The sequence below is a fragment of the Helianthus annuus genome, chromosome 11 (genome assembly GCF_002127325.2).
Source record: "Helianthus annuus cultivar XRQ/B chromosome 11, HanXRQr2.0-SUNRISE, whole genome shotgun sequence".
NCBI classification, from domain to species: Eukaryota; Viridiplantae; Streptophyta; class Magnoliopsida; order Asterales; family Asteraceae; genus Helianthus; species Helianthus annuus.
This window is the reverse complement of record NC_035443.2, coordinates 123,675,766-123,692,419: the sequence shown is the minus strand read 5'-3', so window position 1 is coordinate 123,692,419 and position 16,654 is coordinate 123,675,766. Positions and strand designations below refer to the sequence as shown.

The window sequence follows — 16,654 nt, the reverse complement described above, 5'->3', positions numbered from 1 at the left end:
AAGTTGGAGCTTTAGCACTCCATACCTGAGAATATTTGGGATCAAGACTCCATTCTTTGACCTTTTGTAAGTCCTCTTTCGTTCTTTTATCGCTTTTCGAGTCCGAAAGTCAAACTGTGTTTGACTTTCTGCATTGACCAGTTTATGATCAACACGAAGTTCGTTTGAACTTCGCAACGTGAGCGTAATCACGATGGTTATAGTCCCTAGTGACTATGCCTACTGATTACCACGTTGATTAGGTGTAGTGACGAGTCGTAGTTTCAGCCAAAATGCGTGTTCTTGCGTATTTTGTAACCAAACTACTCTTGGGTATCAAAACTCTTTGTTTTGATATCCAACTTGTTTTCAAACTTTGTTAAACATGTTTTAAACATGTTTAGCTCGTCATTTTTAGATTAGTGCTTATGTAGAGTCGTAAGTCAAGCGGTCTAAACAACCGCTTAGACTTACGAACTAGACCCGGTTGGTTGATCTTTAGGATCCGATGAAACATATTTAGTGATCATAGTTGTATAGGGAATAACCTTCTGAGGTTATACCTTATGGTCACTTTGTTTAAGTAGTTGTATGATAGGTAGTTTATATGCCTTAGGAAAATGACCAAAATGCCCTTTTTATGCATAATTGATATTTAAGCATATGTAACCCAAAATTTTGTCATTTAACTGATTATGCAACATAATTAAGTATGTTAGGGCATATAATACTTGTCATAGGACTAGTTAGGCGGTCCGAACGTGTTTTACGCGAATGACGCGTTAAAGTAGTGTAAGCTACCTAAACGGGTCGTAAGCACTTAGCTTAGGTTTCGTTTTAGTATGAAGGCTTTGTTAAACCATATCATATGAGTTCCCACACTCATTTGGTTTACGAAACCTCATCCTATCCGATCTTCCAATTTAGGTCCGACTTATTTACTAGTTACCTATATTAGGTGCCGTTTGATTTCCGTGACTCCACTAGCTTGCTTGGTAGTTGTTCAAGACTTCTAAGCACTCTCAAGTGAGTATATAGTCCCCTCTTTACCTGTTTTCAATATTTTGGGGTGAAGCATGTGTACCTATTTGTTATGTTCATGATTTCAAAGTATAATTGATTATATATATTAGTACTTATCTTTTGACAAACTGAATGATTAATTATGGTTTAAACACTAATTTTTCCAACGATTATAAGATTAATTTGTTGGATAGTACTTATTTTTGTTCACCAGACCGGTTGGTGAACAAAATAGGGATTGCCTTTGTGGTATTTCTATAGTCTCAAAGGTGTATTTTGATGCACTAGGTCTGAATGAATTCCAAATCACATTATTTTTGTATATTTAGTTATACTCCCAAAAGTATAGTTTGATATGCTCTCATATGTGATATTGTACAAGCCAACATATATTTTGTTAATAACCAAAACATTAGTTTAATATGTTATTCATAAAACCAAAACATATTTTGATATGTTAGTTGTAAACCAAAAACATATTTTGATATGTTAATCATACAACCTAAACATATTTTGATATGTTATTAATTAAACCAAAGTATACTTTTGATATACTACTGAAAATTATTATTTGACAACCAAAGTATATTTAATATACTATTTGTTAAACGATTTTGGAAGTAAAATATATTTTAATATATTACTTATTCGACTCTCTTAAAACCAAAGTATATTTTTATATATACTACGAACCTATTTATCAAAATATTGTTTTTTTCAAACAATATATTATTCAATATATACAATTTGGGTATGTTCTTAGGAATAGTTCCCGTTCCCGGGTATTGCCAACCTGTAGGTGCCGATCATTACCACCGCTACACTCTCTTGATCTCTACTGCAACCAACACACACAAACATGGACCATAACTTCATTTTCTTCATTTCTCTCTTTTAAGAAGACCCAAATACCCACACCACAAAACCACTCCTTCCCTCTCTCTCGAATCCGGCGACTGGAGGTGATCTCCGGCCGGTTATTCCGGAGAGTAGAACGAGAAGGAGATCGGAGAGAAGGAGCAGAAAAGAGAGAGACGGCGAAGGGTTTCGGCTCCGCCGCGGCGACAGCTGTGGCGGCTGTAGCCGCCAGAGATGACGACGGCGGTGGCGGTGGTCGCTGTTTCAGGTTAGTGGTTCTACTCCGTTCATGTTCGGGTCTCAATTTGCTTTGATTTTGGGTTCACTACAGTGGAGGAGCTCTCGGGTCAGGATTCGGGAGCTCGGGTCAGATTCAAGTATGGTTCAGTTTCAGTTTTGGTGGTGTTTCAGGTGGTGGAGTAGTGGTGTATCAGATTGTAGGTAGTTCTCAGATTTTAGTTCGGGTCAGCCGCGGTTCAGGCTTCAGTTCAGCAAGTTCAAGTTTTGGTTTTTGAGCTGTAACTAATGGTCCTGGAATATTAACGTCTGCTAGAATATGAAAACAAAATTATGGATAACTCCTTTCTTAGCCACTTATCATCAGCCATCGTTGCCGGGTTCGATTACGGAACCCTAGGTGGCGGTGGTGCCCATGCCGTAAGTGGTGGTTGCTAAAGCTTTCATCCCGTTGACGGAGATACTGTCTGATGACGGAACCATTCTTCGATTCAACTGTTAGTTGTCTCTGTCTCTTCTTCAGATTTAAGTTATATCTTCCTTTCTGCTATCATCATCCATCGTTGCCGGGTTCGATTACGGAACCCTAGGTGGCGGTGGTGCCCTTGCCGTAAGTGGTGATGAAACCCTATTCTCGGCCATCGTTGTTGGGTTCGGTTACGGTACCCTAGGTGGCGGTGGTGCCCTTGTCGAATGGTTTTAGTTTTTATCTAACCCTAGGTTGCAGTTATGTCTTCGTGATGATGTTATGGTTACGGGAGTGGTTGTGGCCTGTGATAATGAAGTTGAATTAGTTGATGATCGATTCAGCCATATGTGACGACTGTGCATCCTGATTATTGCTAAATACCCCCTGCTTTCTTACTCATGGAAACAAATTGTTATAATCTTTAATTTTCTATGATTATTGAGGATTTCTTCGAGTGTCGGATTTTTAAAACTTTATATGGTTTAGGTAAAATGGCTATGATGATCAGGTTAAGTTTATCTGGAACAAATTTGTTATAGCCTTTCTTGGCGGGGCAATCAGGCTGTTTATGTGAAAGGAACATTAAATCTTTCATGTTACAACAGTTAAATTTGCAGCCATATGGCAGGCTCATCATTTTTTGTTCAGTTATTCATGGATCTGAGCCTCATTGAATCGTTTTTGGTGGTCAAATTATACAGGAAAATCTCTATTGGCACAATTAAGTCGTTCTTTTATATGTGTAATAATAAAAGGCTGTGATGATAAAGTTCAACTTGTCCAGATCTGAGCCTCACATATAGCCTTTGTTTTAAGTATGATTTATGTATTGGTCTCATCTTTGTTTGAGTGAAGTTGGGTAGACTGTTACCATTTTGACATGGTTAGTATTTTTTTTGAGCCAATATGAGTGTTTATTTACTATTATCATTATTCTAATTATTATAAATCCGTTTATATTTTATATTTTATATATTTATGTAGAGAATAGTAGATTGGCTTGCTGCAAGTTTCAAGAAAACTTTGACACAAGCAAATATTAGGTAACTGCATCATTAAAAACATGCTTGTATAAGATGTTGTAAACCTGTGTTTTATTCTTTTTCGTTTTGTCTTTTAAGTTGCTAGGGATTGTTCAGATAACGTCAGGGTCGTGGATCTACCCAACCCAAGCCGCCAAGCCTATTCCACACTCAGTAAGTCCACTTTTTTAAGATTAATTTTGTTGTCCTTTAATCTGTTTCTTGTAGTATTGTAGGCTCATAAGTTTTCTGTAACTTTGTAATTTTGTTCCATTTCTTCATTGTTTTACTGTTAATTTTCTGTTTAAGGTTTGGACTGATTCAAGCCTTACAGGCTAATGCACGTTTGGGATGTTTTGTAGTTGTGGCTGAGCCTGATTTTCAGCATGACCATTGTCACACTGAAGAGAAAAAGACATTGAATGAGGCTTTGGTATGTTTCATTCGCGTTTACAAATGCCGTATCTAAGTTATCTTCTTTGGTATGTCTTTTTTCGGGTGTTTAATTGGGGTCTTTGTGTTTGGCTTTTGGTTCATGACGGAATTCCCCGCGCAACGCGCGGCGGGGAAAAACCTAGTATATAACAATTTACGTAGCTTCTTCGCTACAGTAGTAACGGCTGTTAAGAAACACCGTTTACAAAAAGTTACCCACCCGCATAATCCAGTTCAACCGTATCACTCCCTCGCCGTCCTCCCCTTCCTCCTCCTTCTTTCCGCCTTCAAATGCTACGTTGACACCTCGTCGCTGCTCCCTTCAATTTTGATTCCGACAAACACGCTTGGTGCTTGGCGTCTGAAATTAGGGCTCAGACAGGTATGTTTCAGTGATTAGGATTCCCATTTCAATTTGTTTTGGGTGAATCTTCATCTTTGCTTCTGCAATTAGGGCTCGAACGAACACGCTTGGTTTTTGGTGTCTGATATTAGGGCTCAGACAGGTATGTTTCAGCGATTATGATTCCCGTTTCAATTTGTTTTGGGTGAATCTTCAGCTTTGCTTCTACAATTAGGGCTCGAATTTTAATTCGTTTTGGATTAATCTTTACAATTTGAGGTATGGCGCTTTCTGTTTCCAAATTTTTATAAAAGATCTAGCTAGCAATTTAGGTCTCACTTGGGTTGATTTGCAGTTCACCTTGGCAATAGATAGGAGGTACCAAGGGTTTTTGACAATTTATTAATACGCTTTATAAGACTTCAGGATTGTAGTTCTATGTATATTATAGGGTGGGCGTGGGGGCAATGAAATTAGTTCATATGACTCGGATTTAAAAAGCCCAATGAATGAATATAATTATCATCGAAGTTATTTTAACTATTAGATAAGTTTTTTATATAGCCCGTACTTAATCAGTTAATCGTGAATAAACCTAGGGAACAGTTACTTATCCTATTATACGTATTAGGATTTTAAGGTTGTAATTCTGTGTATGCTTTTTGAAAATTGATTTGCATCATTGGGGAGAGTTGGTTTACCTCTAAAAAGTCCATCAGGGTAGATTGCAGTTTGGTAGTTAGGAAGGACAATAGAATGTGAAAAAATCTCAGGTAGGTGGAGACGCAGATAGGCAACAACATGTGTCTAGAAAACTAGTGAGACCACTTTAATAAAGTCATGGTACTTATAGAAAGATAAGACTGGGAGAAAGCATGTATTATAGCCATACAAAAGTTGTTGATAAAAACACAAAAATAGTCATGGGAAATTTAGTAGTATATGACCAGATATGAAGATCGTCCTAATCGCCTCACCGCCCAATGACATTGGAGACTGTGGAGGTGGAGACGCGGCCAACTGCGGATGCGGATGATGGTATTGGTGCATTAATATAGTTCATAAGAAGTTTATGGGTGCAATAGTCAACTACCTAAAAGCAAGTATTTTGAATGCCCCATATATAAATACAGAATGTTGGTGTAAGGTCATGTTTGTAAAAGAAACAGTTCAAAAACAAAAAGGTGCAGAATACTTAAATATGTCATTCTCAAAAAGAAAATATGGCGTAAAATGGTGCATATAAGATATGTACCTTCTCCATTAATATGGTGAGGATAAGAATGTTGCTGTAACTTCATGTTAATCAAAGAAACAGTTCAAAGGTGAAGCATGCTAGCAGGGGTTAATATCAAAAATGTGATTAAATCTATACCATTTAATTTTGTTTATTCATAAAGAAATTAGTATACTAATTGTTATATTTCAGGGTAACTTGGTAGAATCTTCCTTATAACAAAGTATTTCATCAGTTGATGTGGCGTTTTTTGTTGCCATGAACCATGGGATTCAGATGATGGCATAACCTTTGAAGGTAATTTTTTAGACAGTTACATGATTGAAAAGTTAATTGCTTAAATAAAAAGAATTTAGAGATAATTTAGTAACATCAAGTTTACAAAACAATTAAAATTGCATACTTTCTTGGAAGAAAATTGGTTTCTCTCTGCTTTCAATAATTGTGTGGATTGTTTTACTTACTCATGCAACATTAAGTGGTTCAATAATCCAACAATTTGTTTCATGAGCAGCTACAGGACGACATCAACACCATGAAAGAAACCAGGGTCATGCGGCACAACTTCACTGACGGTGTTTGAGCACCTAGCCGCCGCCGCCGATGACTACTAGGGTTCCGGTCAATATCCAGCAAGTCGTATCACCCCGCCCCGCAACGCGGGGGTTAAACACTAGTATAATAACAATTTAGGTATGGTCTTAAGAACAATATACTTCTGCTAACTTGCGCTTCAACTATTTTTTTACAAGTCGTTGCAAAACATACATGTTGGGCCATTTTCCTTGGTGTACATGTGTTGGGCCTATGGTTAGTCCAAATCCTCTATTTTGTGAGACTGACTACCCTGTTAATGATTGAAAAAGAATTTGGATCCCTTTCAACCTTTCATCATTTGTAAATTTGCATTTTGTTTTTTTGATTTTGGTCACCAAACAAACCAAACTTTTTTTTGGTAGTCAGTTTTGGTCTCCTAAGGTTTTTTTACATCCCCGTTGTAATACGTGTATATAAATCTGAATTCGTCTATGTTTTACGTCAGTTAGTTACTTACTTAGTGTTATAAATTTATGTTTTTCTTTTACATTTTCCCCAGTTTTGGTCGTTGTTGGCTTGCTATTTGCCATGGTTCTACGCACCCCCATCCCTGGTAACACGGTCTTACGCCCCCTCGCCCCGCAAAGCGGGGCCTTATAACTAGTTATATACAAACTCATTTTACTTAATTATTTATTTATACATCTTTCTTATCTGTTTTCTTATCACTTCTTATACGATTTATAAAAGAAAACATTTTTCTTAAAATTCATGACTATTTTGTTAAAGCATTCTTTTAAACCTACAAGTCATGAATCCTATTTTCAATAAAACCTATGTATCTCACAGGCATTTTTATGCTGACGTACCTATTTTTACATATGTTTCAGGTACTGCTTTGTGATGATTGTTGATACATGCTACACTTAGGATGGACTCGTGCCTTAGCGACTTTAAAACTTGAAAGATAATACTTGTATTTATCTGATTTGTAATTAAACAATGAGTTCAATAATTCAATAAAACGAAATTATTTAATCCATGGTTGTGAAACAATGATTCTGTTACAACACTCCCCGACGTTTCCGCCGCGTTTTGTTGTTTTACTTGGTCGGGGTGTGACAAGTAGGCACAAAGTTAAGACCATTAATCCTCGTATAAGGACCGAGGGACATGAGTGATAGATCTATTTGGGTGTAGCGAGCCCACATCCATAAGGACCGGGGTTTGGCCCATGAGGTGTGATGTGGAATATGTAGTTTAAATAAATAAACTAAAATAACCCTAAATTTAGACTCAAGTAATAATAATCTAGACTCTCTAACTTGACTAAACTACTCACCGGCAAGTGAACCGGTCGACACTAGCAAAGAAAAGCAAGTCCGGATGTCGAACCCACAAGGACTCTAATTAATTACGTTAACGACTTTATTTAGACTAGACACTGACACGACTTAACTATTGTTGTGTTTTAGGGGGGTTTTACTAAAATCCTAAAATTGAAATTAAAATAAAATTAGACTAAGACACAATTAAGAACTAAGGTTTAATTCAGATGAGATTAACGACTACCTAGGCTTGAATCCAGTTTAACTATGAATGGATTTCTAACGGTACTATTGTGGTATGGAATCGGGATCGTGAAGTACTAAACCGTAAACCCTAAGGTATTTCAAGCTAAGACTTCCCGACCCTTCTCAGGAAGAAACCTAGGAAACCCTACAAGGTTGTTGTGAACACCGATTGTTAGACTTCCTCTCAGTCCTCTAACGACTCTAAAAGTGCCCTAATATGACTATCTACCTCTCAGCGCAATAATCTAAGGCAATCCTAGATTCTAACTTGGTCTAATAAACACAAATGCAATTAGGGAACTAAAACCGACTTCTCTCAAAACCTGTCTTAGCTATATATATTACACCGCGACCTACTAACTAACTCGAGCCTCTCAGCGACAAGTTAAGCAGAATATCTAATTCTAATTGTATTTTAATTACTGTATCTACGGCTATTGGCCAATTTACCCAAAGATCACCCGAACCCGCAAACGTATGAATAATCAACACAAATTTATTATGTGAAAGACATTCACCAAAACTTATGTGAAACAGCAAGTAATCAACAATCAAAAGTAAATACGCATATGCACTAAATCAGATATTCTAGAATAATTTACTTTCAAAGATCAATCCATAACAAAACAATAAAAACCGTTAAAAGATCCAAACTTCATTAAACTATCATCTTGCCTAAGTAGTAACGAAGGTTTTAGCCACTAAACATGATGTCTAAAATAAACAAAACAAGTTCAAAACAAGAATTCATCGGAAAAGTATTGAAACAAGAAAATAAAGAAAACCGGGAGATAAGACCCGTACAATCTTCTTTCCTACGCTCCAAGCTTCAACCGAATGACTCCCGCAAGCCAAAATACTCTGAAATACTCGAAATCTGCTCCGAAAATCGCCTTAGGGTTCTTGAGTTTGTAAGTTTTTGATAATGATGATTAACTTAAGTTTATATACCAAACCCTAGCATCGAACAAATAATTTTCGCCAGATAACCCCATCGCGTCACGCGACGGGTCTTCAGGATGGCCGTGGCGCGACCATCCATAAACTCAGATTTTCTTTGTTGTTTGTTAGCGCTACGCGACGGATCTTCAGGATGGCGCCACGGCTGTTTTTTCACAGACTCTTGTTTAAAATTTCCAACTCTAACTTCCAAAAACTCCAAAATAAATCTCTCTTTTTCCAAATAGTTCCGAGACTTGGTGTTTAAGCAATAAGGCTCGTTTTTTCTCCTTTTTCAGCAACTTTTAGTACCACGACCTGGAAAATGCAAATATAATCAATAGCACGCAATTCTAACTAAAACGAAACTAAAAATAACGAGAAATAATACATACTATACACGAATAAAGGATGTATTTTGCAATACATCAAATATCCCCACACTTACTCTTTTTTCGTCCCCGAAAAAGAATTATGCAACGGTATCATTGACAAATAATCACTTGGGTCAAAAATTATTTATATCTTATTAAAACCAATGCTTGCGTTAGCTGCGATTGCGAATATACTTGTCCCTTTAAACCCGAATCCAATCCTAAGCCCTTATCATGTGAATTTAATTTAAGTGCGGTCAATCCACCTAGGGCCTCACACTAGAATCTACGGTCCACCTACTCCCACCTCAAGCTTATAGGACTAAAGGAACGATCACCGGACCAATTCCCAACCGTCTTATATCAAAACCAAGAGAGTTTACAGCCAATTTTTTCCTTTTTTCCATTTTTTTCGCTTTTCTTTCTCTTTTTTTTCTTTCAATGAGCATAGACGATGCTTTCTCTAACCAAGAGGCAATCCGGCTGTAGAGTCGCTATCCCAACTCGGATTACTTAAGCTTCGGTACTTTTTTTTCTTTTCTTTGCACGGCCGATTTCACACATCCTAGCGGTAATCCGGTTTTAAAGTCACTATCCCCAACCCAGACTACATAGGAATGCACTACTTTCATTTAGTTTCTAGCTCACTTTTTATTCTATTTTTTTCGCATGATCACAAACTCTAACAGTTTTAACTTATAACGGTGCCCCTTATACTATTATTGGCAGTTTTAGTTTCCCATATCTCCCAGGCGAAAACCCACTAGCAGACCGACAATTAAGGTATATTAGCTCAAAGGGACTTAAAACCAAACTCGGGCCTATCCACATATCCCTAACTAGATGCAAGCTCGATTTATTATAATATCATATTATTATTATTCGACCCCGAGCAAAAACTCATCTTTTCTATCATTTTTCGTTTTATTTATGCAAACTTCTTATTTCAAAGGACCTTTTTCTGATTTTTCAATTTTTTTGAATTTTTTGAATTTTAATTTTTCGAATTTTTTTGTATTTTTCAGCTTTATGACTCGATTATTTACATGTATCCCATCCCCACACTTAAAGATTGCATTGTCCCTAATGCAAGAATGGAAATACGACTCAAAACTTCCTAAGACTAAAAACCAACTACTAAACTACTAACGAACTAACTGAATAAATAACGAATTAACGACGAAATAAATAAAATACAACAACAAAAAGGGAAACGACTTTGCTGATATGTAAGACTTTCAAAGTGCCAGTCATTTCCACATAAGACCTCCAATTCGAAACGCGCTCAGCAAACAACTCTAACCTCGGACACGCGAACGAAAGCGGCTATAAATCAACCAATCAATCATCAAACAAACTACCAAAACATAATATATATATATATCATCAAAATATTAGTAGTTCATCAGTTCCATCACATCAACCAACCCAACCTTCCTTAACCAACCTGTTTAACGTGTATAAATATCAGTACAGACCAAAAGTGAGGATCAAAAACAGCATAAAAGAAAAATAATTACCAAAAGATATAGTCTTCAGCTGCTGCTCCTGCATCCTCATGCTATCCCCATACTACTCCTCATCACTGCTCTCCTCCTGCTGCCCAGTTGCACCACTACTCTCTCCGAATACATGGAATGGAGGATCATGCTCAACCCTCGCACCAGCATCAGCCGGGACGTCCTGCTGTCCCAGCTGGAAATAGTCTGGGATCCTCATCCTGTGAGTAGTCATCATATACCGGAGAGCGTCATCCTGCCTTGACTGACCCAACTGAAATGCCTCAATCAAATGCTCCAGCCTGTCAAAACTCTTCTCCACATAGCCAGAGAGTGACTCCAAAGTAAGAGACTCAGGTGGAGGCTGCCTCCTCGGATACTGACGTTCTGGCCGCTCGTGTCTCTACGGTGGCCGCTGCCTATGTGTCGGCTCAATCTGAATCATGACATCCTCAGCCGGATGTCCCTGTGGCGGCTGCACCTGTGGACCCTGTCTGATCGGCTCCCAGCCGTAGGGCTCCTGCCATGACACTATCCCCGCTTGCTGCAGCTCTTTCAAACCAAATGTCGCTATCATGGGCCCCTCGTGTAAAAATTCGGGTAGATACTTGGTCAAAACCCCCAAATTTGTTGCAATCCTAGTAATGTAGGGGCCCATAACCAAACCAGCTCGATGACATCCTCGATGACCCAACTGAAATGCCTCAATCAAATGCTCCAGCCTGTCAAAACTCTTCTCCACATAGCCAGAGAGTGACTCCAAAGTAAGAGACTCAGGTGGAGGCTGCCTCCTCGGATACTGATGTTCTGGCCGCTCGTGTCTCTACGGTGGCCGCTGCCTATGTGTCGGCTCAATCTGAATCATGACATCCTCAGCCGGATGTCCCTGTGGCGGCTGCACCTGTGGACCCTGTCTGATCGGCTCCCAGCCATAGGGCTCCTGCCATGACACTATCCCCGCTTGCTGCAGCTCTTTCAAACCAAATGTCGCTATCATGGGCCCCTCGTGTAAAAATTCGGGTAGATACTTGGTCAAAACCCCCAAATTTGTTGCAATCCTAGTAATGTAGGGGCCCATAACCAAACCAGCTCGATGACATCCTCGATGACCTCTACTAAAAGAATCTGCTAAGACAGTAGTCAGATTCATCTCCCTGTTCTGCACTCTACACATCAAGATAAACAGCTCTATCCAGTTCACTTTGTTCTCCCCCGACTTCCGACCCACAAGTGTTGTAGATAAAATCTTCAGCACATATCTAGAAACCGGATTACGAACCGGCGTAATCAGGTTCGTAGTCGCGAACGGGTGGTCAGAAATCGTACTCCAAAACTCTTTCAACTCAGCTGCACCAACACCATAATCCCTAGGCTTAGTATAGGCACCCCGCAAGTAAGTAACAAACTCCGGCCTCTTCACCTCCTCCTTAGTATACAACCCCGAAACTATGGCAAACCGTGCCATATTCATCTCATAAACCTACCTACCTAAACTAAACGACACAGCTGTGCCCTGCTTGAACTTTCCCTCCTTATGCGCCCAAGTGCTATGAAACTCTAGCACTAGCTCCTCGTACTGAGGTTCTATATACTCCAGCGCATCAATCAACCTTTGACCTAAAAGATCTCTCACCTCCTGCTGCGAGCCTATTTCACTCAACCACCTCCAATCAATAACCCGGTGCTGAAGTAGATCAGTGTCTTTCAATTTATCATATTTGTTCCATTCTGATGTCATCGGCTCAAATTTCAGAATCGGGTGATCATCTCTATGCGTTTTCTGATCCGGAATAAAGTTAAAAGACGATTGATACTCGATTTTTCTCAGCTTAGGATCATCGGCAGCTATCTTACAGCCGGAGGCCCGGTACAAAATCTGCTAGGTTTGAGCCTTCCTACGTCGTTGCACACATGTTAATGGCCTTGTAAACCATTAATTGATTTGTTTCCTTGTTTGCTTTTATACCGGGGTTTTACAAATACATACCTACTTTCGATGATTATAAGGTTTATTTGTGCACACATTCAAAACACATGAACTCACTCAACTTTTGTTGATGTTTTCAAACTACATGTATTTCAGGTAATTGAGATGGATCTGGCCCGGCGTTTGGAAGTTTTCAAGTGTTGTCTCAAATAAAAGATGTCATCTGGTGTCGATGGGTTGGGTTATGTATTTTATCTTGGATAAGATACATGGCTCAAAGCCTAGTTGTTTGTGTCTTTTGTTAAGTCCTTATGGAACTTAAAACTTTGTTGATGTTGTATTGTAAACGTGAAGTCTGCGTTTGGGATTTTAAAACAATGTTGTTTGAAATGTTTTAAAACTTATCTATGGATGAACATCTTGGTTTTATCATATAGTTGTTTTTTATGGTTGAATGCAATAATATTAAGCAAGTCACACATAATCAAGCTTCCGCAAAAGTCAGGGTGTGATAGTTTGGTATCAGAGCTTCGATTGTAGCGAACTAGGATTCTTTCTCGAGTCTAGACTACAATCATTAGGGCTCTCACGAAAATACTTTTACAACATGTTTTCATTGCATATACAAAACGCCCATATCCATGGAATAAACGTTTTTGCAAAAAGAAAGACACGAAACACAATGCAAGGTCATATTGGTAGTCCAGTCTGCATAGAGTAGACTAGGAAAGTTAGAGAAGGGTACATGAAGGATAATGTGAATACATGATAGAGTGATAATTGTCTTGATTGCATACTAAGTGATAGTGGTTAATATATGTGCACATGTTATGATTGTTATGTTACAGGCATCATATCTTCTTCAGAGAGTGGATTATCAGACGTTGATGATCCTATGGCTATCATCTCTAATTATGAGATTGCACCTTACGTCAGACACGGAGAGTGACCCTGACATGCTATCGGATGACGAGGACGACTTCCAGCCGTTCGCGTTGCCTGACTTTGGAGATGATTTACCATTTGCTGATGGTATTCCAGACGAGGATCCTTTTCTTATTCCCGTTCCAGTCCATGATCATCTCATCATTGGGCATCCCGATGGTGAGCACATCGTGGCTCCGATCCTCGATCCTGTTCCTCTCGTTGTCATTCCTCCTGAGGATTGGCCTTTTGATGATTTGTTCAATGATGACGTTGATTTGTTTGTTGATGGTCCTCCTGTTGATGCCCAGGGTGATGGAGAGATAGATGAGGATGTGGTTGCTGTCCCACCTCTTGAGATTCCTGTTGTTGAGATATCCTCTGATTCTAGTTTGCACTCAGTCTCAGATTCCTTTGAGTCTGTGACGTCTTCAGCTTTATAGGCGGTCGGATTACAGCGTTATGCTACAGATTCTGATGATGATACTGCTATGTCAACTGCACCATCTCCCCCACAAGACCCTGAGCCTGATCCTAAGCCAGATCTTGCTCCTTTTGATCAGCCTGATGTTGCACCTGCCGATCCTGAGCCGATATCTGACCATGACCCTATTCCTTTTGCTTTACCAGACATTGCACCTCTTATTCCCGACCCAGTTTCTGCACCTGTTGACCCTCCTTTTGTTAAGCCATTTATTCTTCCACCCGCACCCGCTGATGTTGCTCCTCTCCCTCCTGTAGAGTCCGATGTCCATCGCACTGACTTACCTATCGTTTTCCTTCAGGACATCCCTGCACCTCGTCTAGGGGAAGGTAGAGTCCGATGTCCATCGCACTGACTTACCTATTGTTTTTCTTCAGGACATCCCTGCACCCCATCCAGGGGAAGGTACTTTAGGTCAGCACCCGCGTGACGATCCTTTTGCTTCAGCAGCTTTTCCCCAGATCCCTCATGCTGCACCATTTGCTCCCTTCACTTCTTCACCGCTTGACGAGCCATTCCGATGGTTCCCAACATACTCTATGCCGATTTCAGACCCCCATCATCCCTCTCATTTTGTTGGTTATACGCGGGATGAGTTACTTTTATCACTTCAACTTCAGTTTGAGATTATGAGTCGCAGAGTTTTGGAGCTTGAGTTGACTCCACGTCCCCTACCGTGCCCTTGTCAGCCTGCTTTTGTTCCCCCACATTCATCACCGTCTCCTTTTGCACATCCACCTACTCCTCTTACTCCTTTTCCAGGTTTTGATGCTCGTCTCCATACTATCGAGCAACAGATCAGTTACTTGCTTCGCCGTGTGCACGAGCTTGAGGGGGAGCTCACACGTGTTCTCAGTTTGCTCTTCCTCCCTCCTCCTCCCCCGCCATCAGTACAGTAGGTTTTTGGTCTTATGCAGATTGCATTACTTTTAGTGAGAGCACCACTATCGAGCCGAGGTTACGAAGACTTTTGAAGACCACTTTTTGACCATGTGATTTTGTATATTGACAGACTTATTAGATGAGAGTAGTGTGACTTTGTATCCCTTTTGAGGTGATACACTCGTAAACAATGTAACTGTGGTTGGTAATTAATGAAAGCTCAATCGTCATGTTCTCACTAAACACATTGTTAGGTTACAAATTTATGTCATGATTATGTTGTTGCATGATTGTTTGATATGATGATGGTTTATAAATATGTGTATGTACGACCTCTAGACAATTACTTATTTACTTAACAAATAAGACCTGACCAATCCAATCTTCTTATTAGAAGGAGAATGCTTCCTCGAAGGAACAATCAACTGCCCACGACCGAGGCAGAATTACAAGAGCGCATCTTACAGGCCATCGCACAGTACGAGGCCCTTCGCTCCAAACACAGCGGAGGTACCTCAGGGAATAACCCACCTAACGGTAATGTTTAAGTCACCTAAGACACATTACAATACGTTTGGACATTTCTGAGTGTGCTTTGTTAATGCTTTCTGTGAATGATACTGTTTGGGTTGCAGGCTGTACCTACAAACAGTTTTTGGACTGCAAGCCTTTGAACTTCGACGGCACTGGAGGTGCCGTAGCTTTTGTGTGATGGGTCGAGAATACGGATTCTGCTTTATGAATGAGCAATTGTACTCCAGAGCAACAAGTCACGTATATTTCTGGACTGTTTCTAGATGGGGCTCTGTCATGGTGGAACCTTCAGGTTTAGACGTTGGGCGAGGCCGCTGCGTATGCTTTAACATGGAATGAGCTGAAAGAATTGATGCGTAGGAAGTATTGTTCTCAGGTGGAAATCCAGAAGCTGGAAACTGAATTCTAGAACCTGAAGATGGAAGGTCCAAAGGTGGCGGAATACCTGTAGAGACTTCAAGATTTGTCGCGAGTTGTTCCATATCTGGTGGAACCAAAGTTCAAGAGGATAGAACGATTCATCTGGGGATTGGCGCCTCAGATTCTGAGCTTGATGACAGTATCAAAGCCTCCAACAATTACCGATGCGATTGACTTAAGTGTGGCGCTCACTAAAGAAGCGATTAGATTGGGAAAATTTTCAACCTCTGATGAGAAGAAGGAGACTCATGAGGAGTCATCTAGGGAGAATAAAAGGAAGCTCGCAAATTTCCAGAAGGGTACTTGGGTGAGTAACAACAACAATGCTAAAAAGGGAAGAGGGTATATGGGTACCCTGCCTAAGTGCGACAACTGTCTACTTCATCATGCTGGGCCATGCAGGTATGGAAAATGTGATAACAGTGGCAAAGTGGGGCATGCCAAGGAGACGTGTTGGCATGGTGCTGGACATGGAAATGAGGTCGAGATGTGTAGGATCGTATTCTGACCCAAATGAGTCGTTCAGAGGCTTTCTCCTTGATTTCAGGTGCGGAATAACAAGAAACTAAGGTAGAAACAGCAGGCAAATCACTTTTAACTACTTGTTTATTGATTTCAAACGTTTACAGATCAAATCTCGCACCGGCAGGACTTCGGTACGATTTCCACCCAATGTTTCAACTGAGATCGCCTTTTGGACTATATATAGAGTGCTGGGACCGCTTATTGGACATGGTCCAATGAGCGGTCCATGTTGTTGACACTAAAGCGGTCCAACACACAAGCCATATTAGCGGTCCAAGCTGGTTTGCCGTTCGAGCGGTCCAAACATGTCCGCTCGAGCGGTCCAAACTCTTAATGGTCCAATGAGCGATCCATGAACCTAAATTTGACTCTAAGAGCGACCCAACTATCTAAAACCTATACAATCTCACTATTTCTCGTATTTCGAGCCCA

The 16,654-nt window shown here is 39.9% G+C and overlaps 1 protein-coding gene across 1 annotated transcript; it reads left to right on the top strand.

The window, feature by feature from the left end:
- Window positions 1-13,868: 13,868 nt before the first annotated feature.
- LOC110888331 (vegetative cell wall protein gp1-like) lies at window positions 13,869-15,455 on the top strand. Its single transcript, XM_022135862.1, has 3 exons — window positions 13,869-14,126; window positions 14,239-14,716; window positions 15,379-15,455. Exons 1-3 carry the CDS (start codon window positions 13,869-13,871, stop codon window positions 15,453-15,455), a joined length of 813 nt encoding a protein of 270 aa, XP_021991554.1.
- The last annotated feature ends 1,199 nt before the right edge of the window (window positions 15,456-16,654 follow it).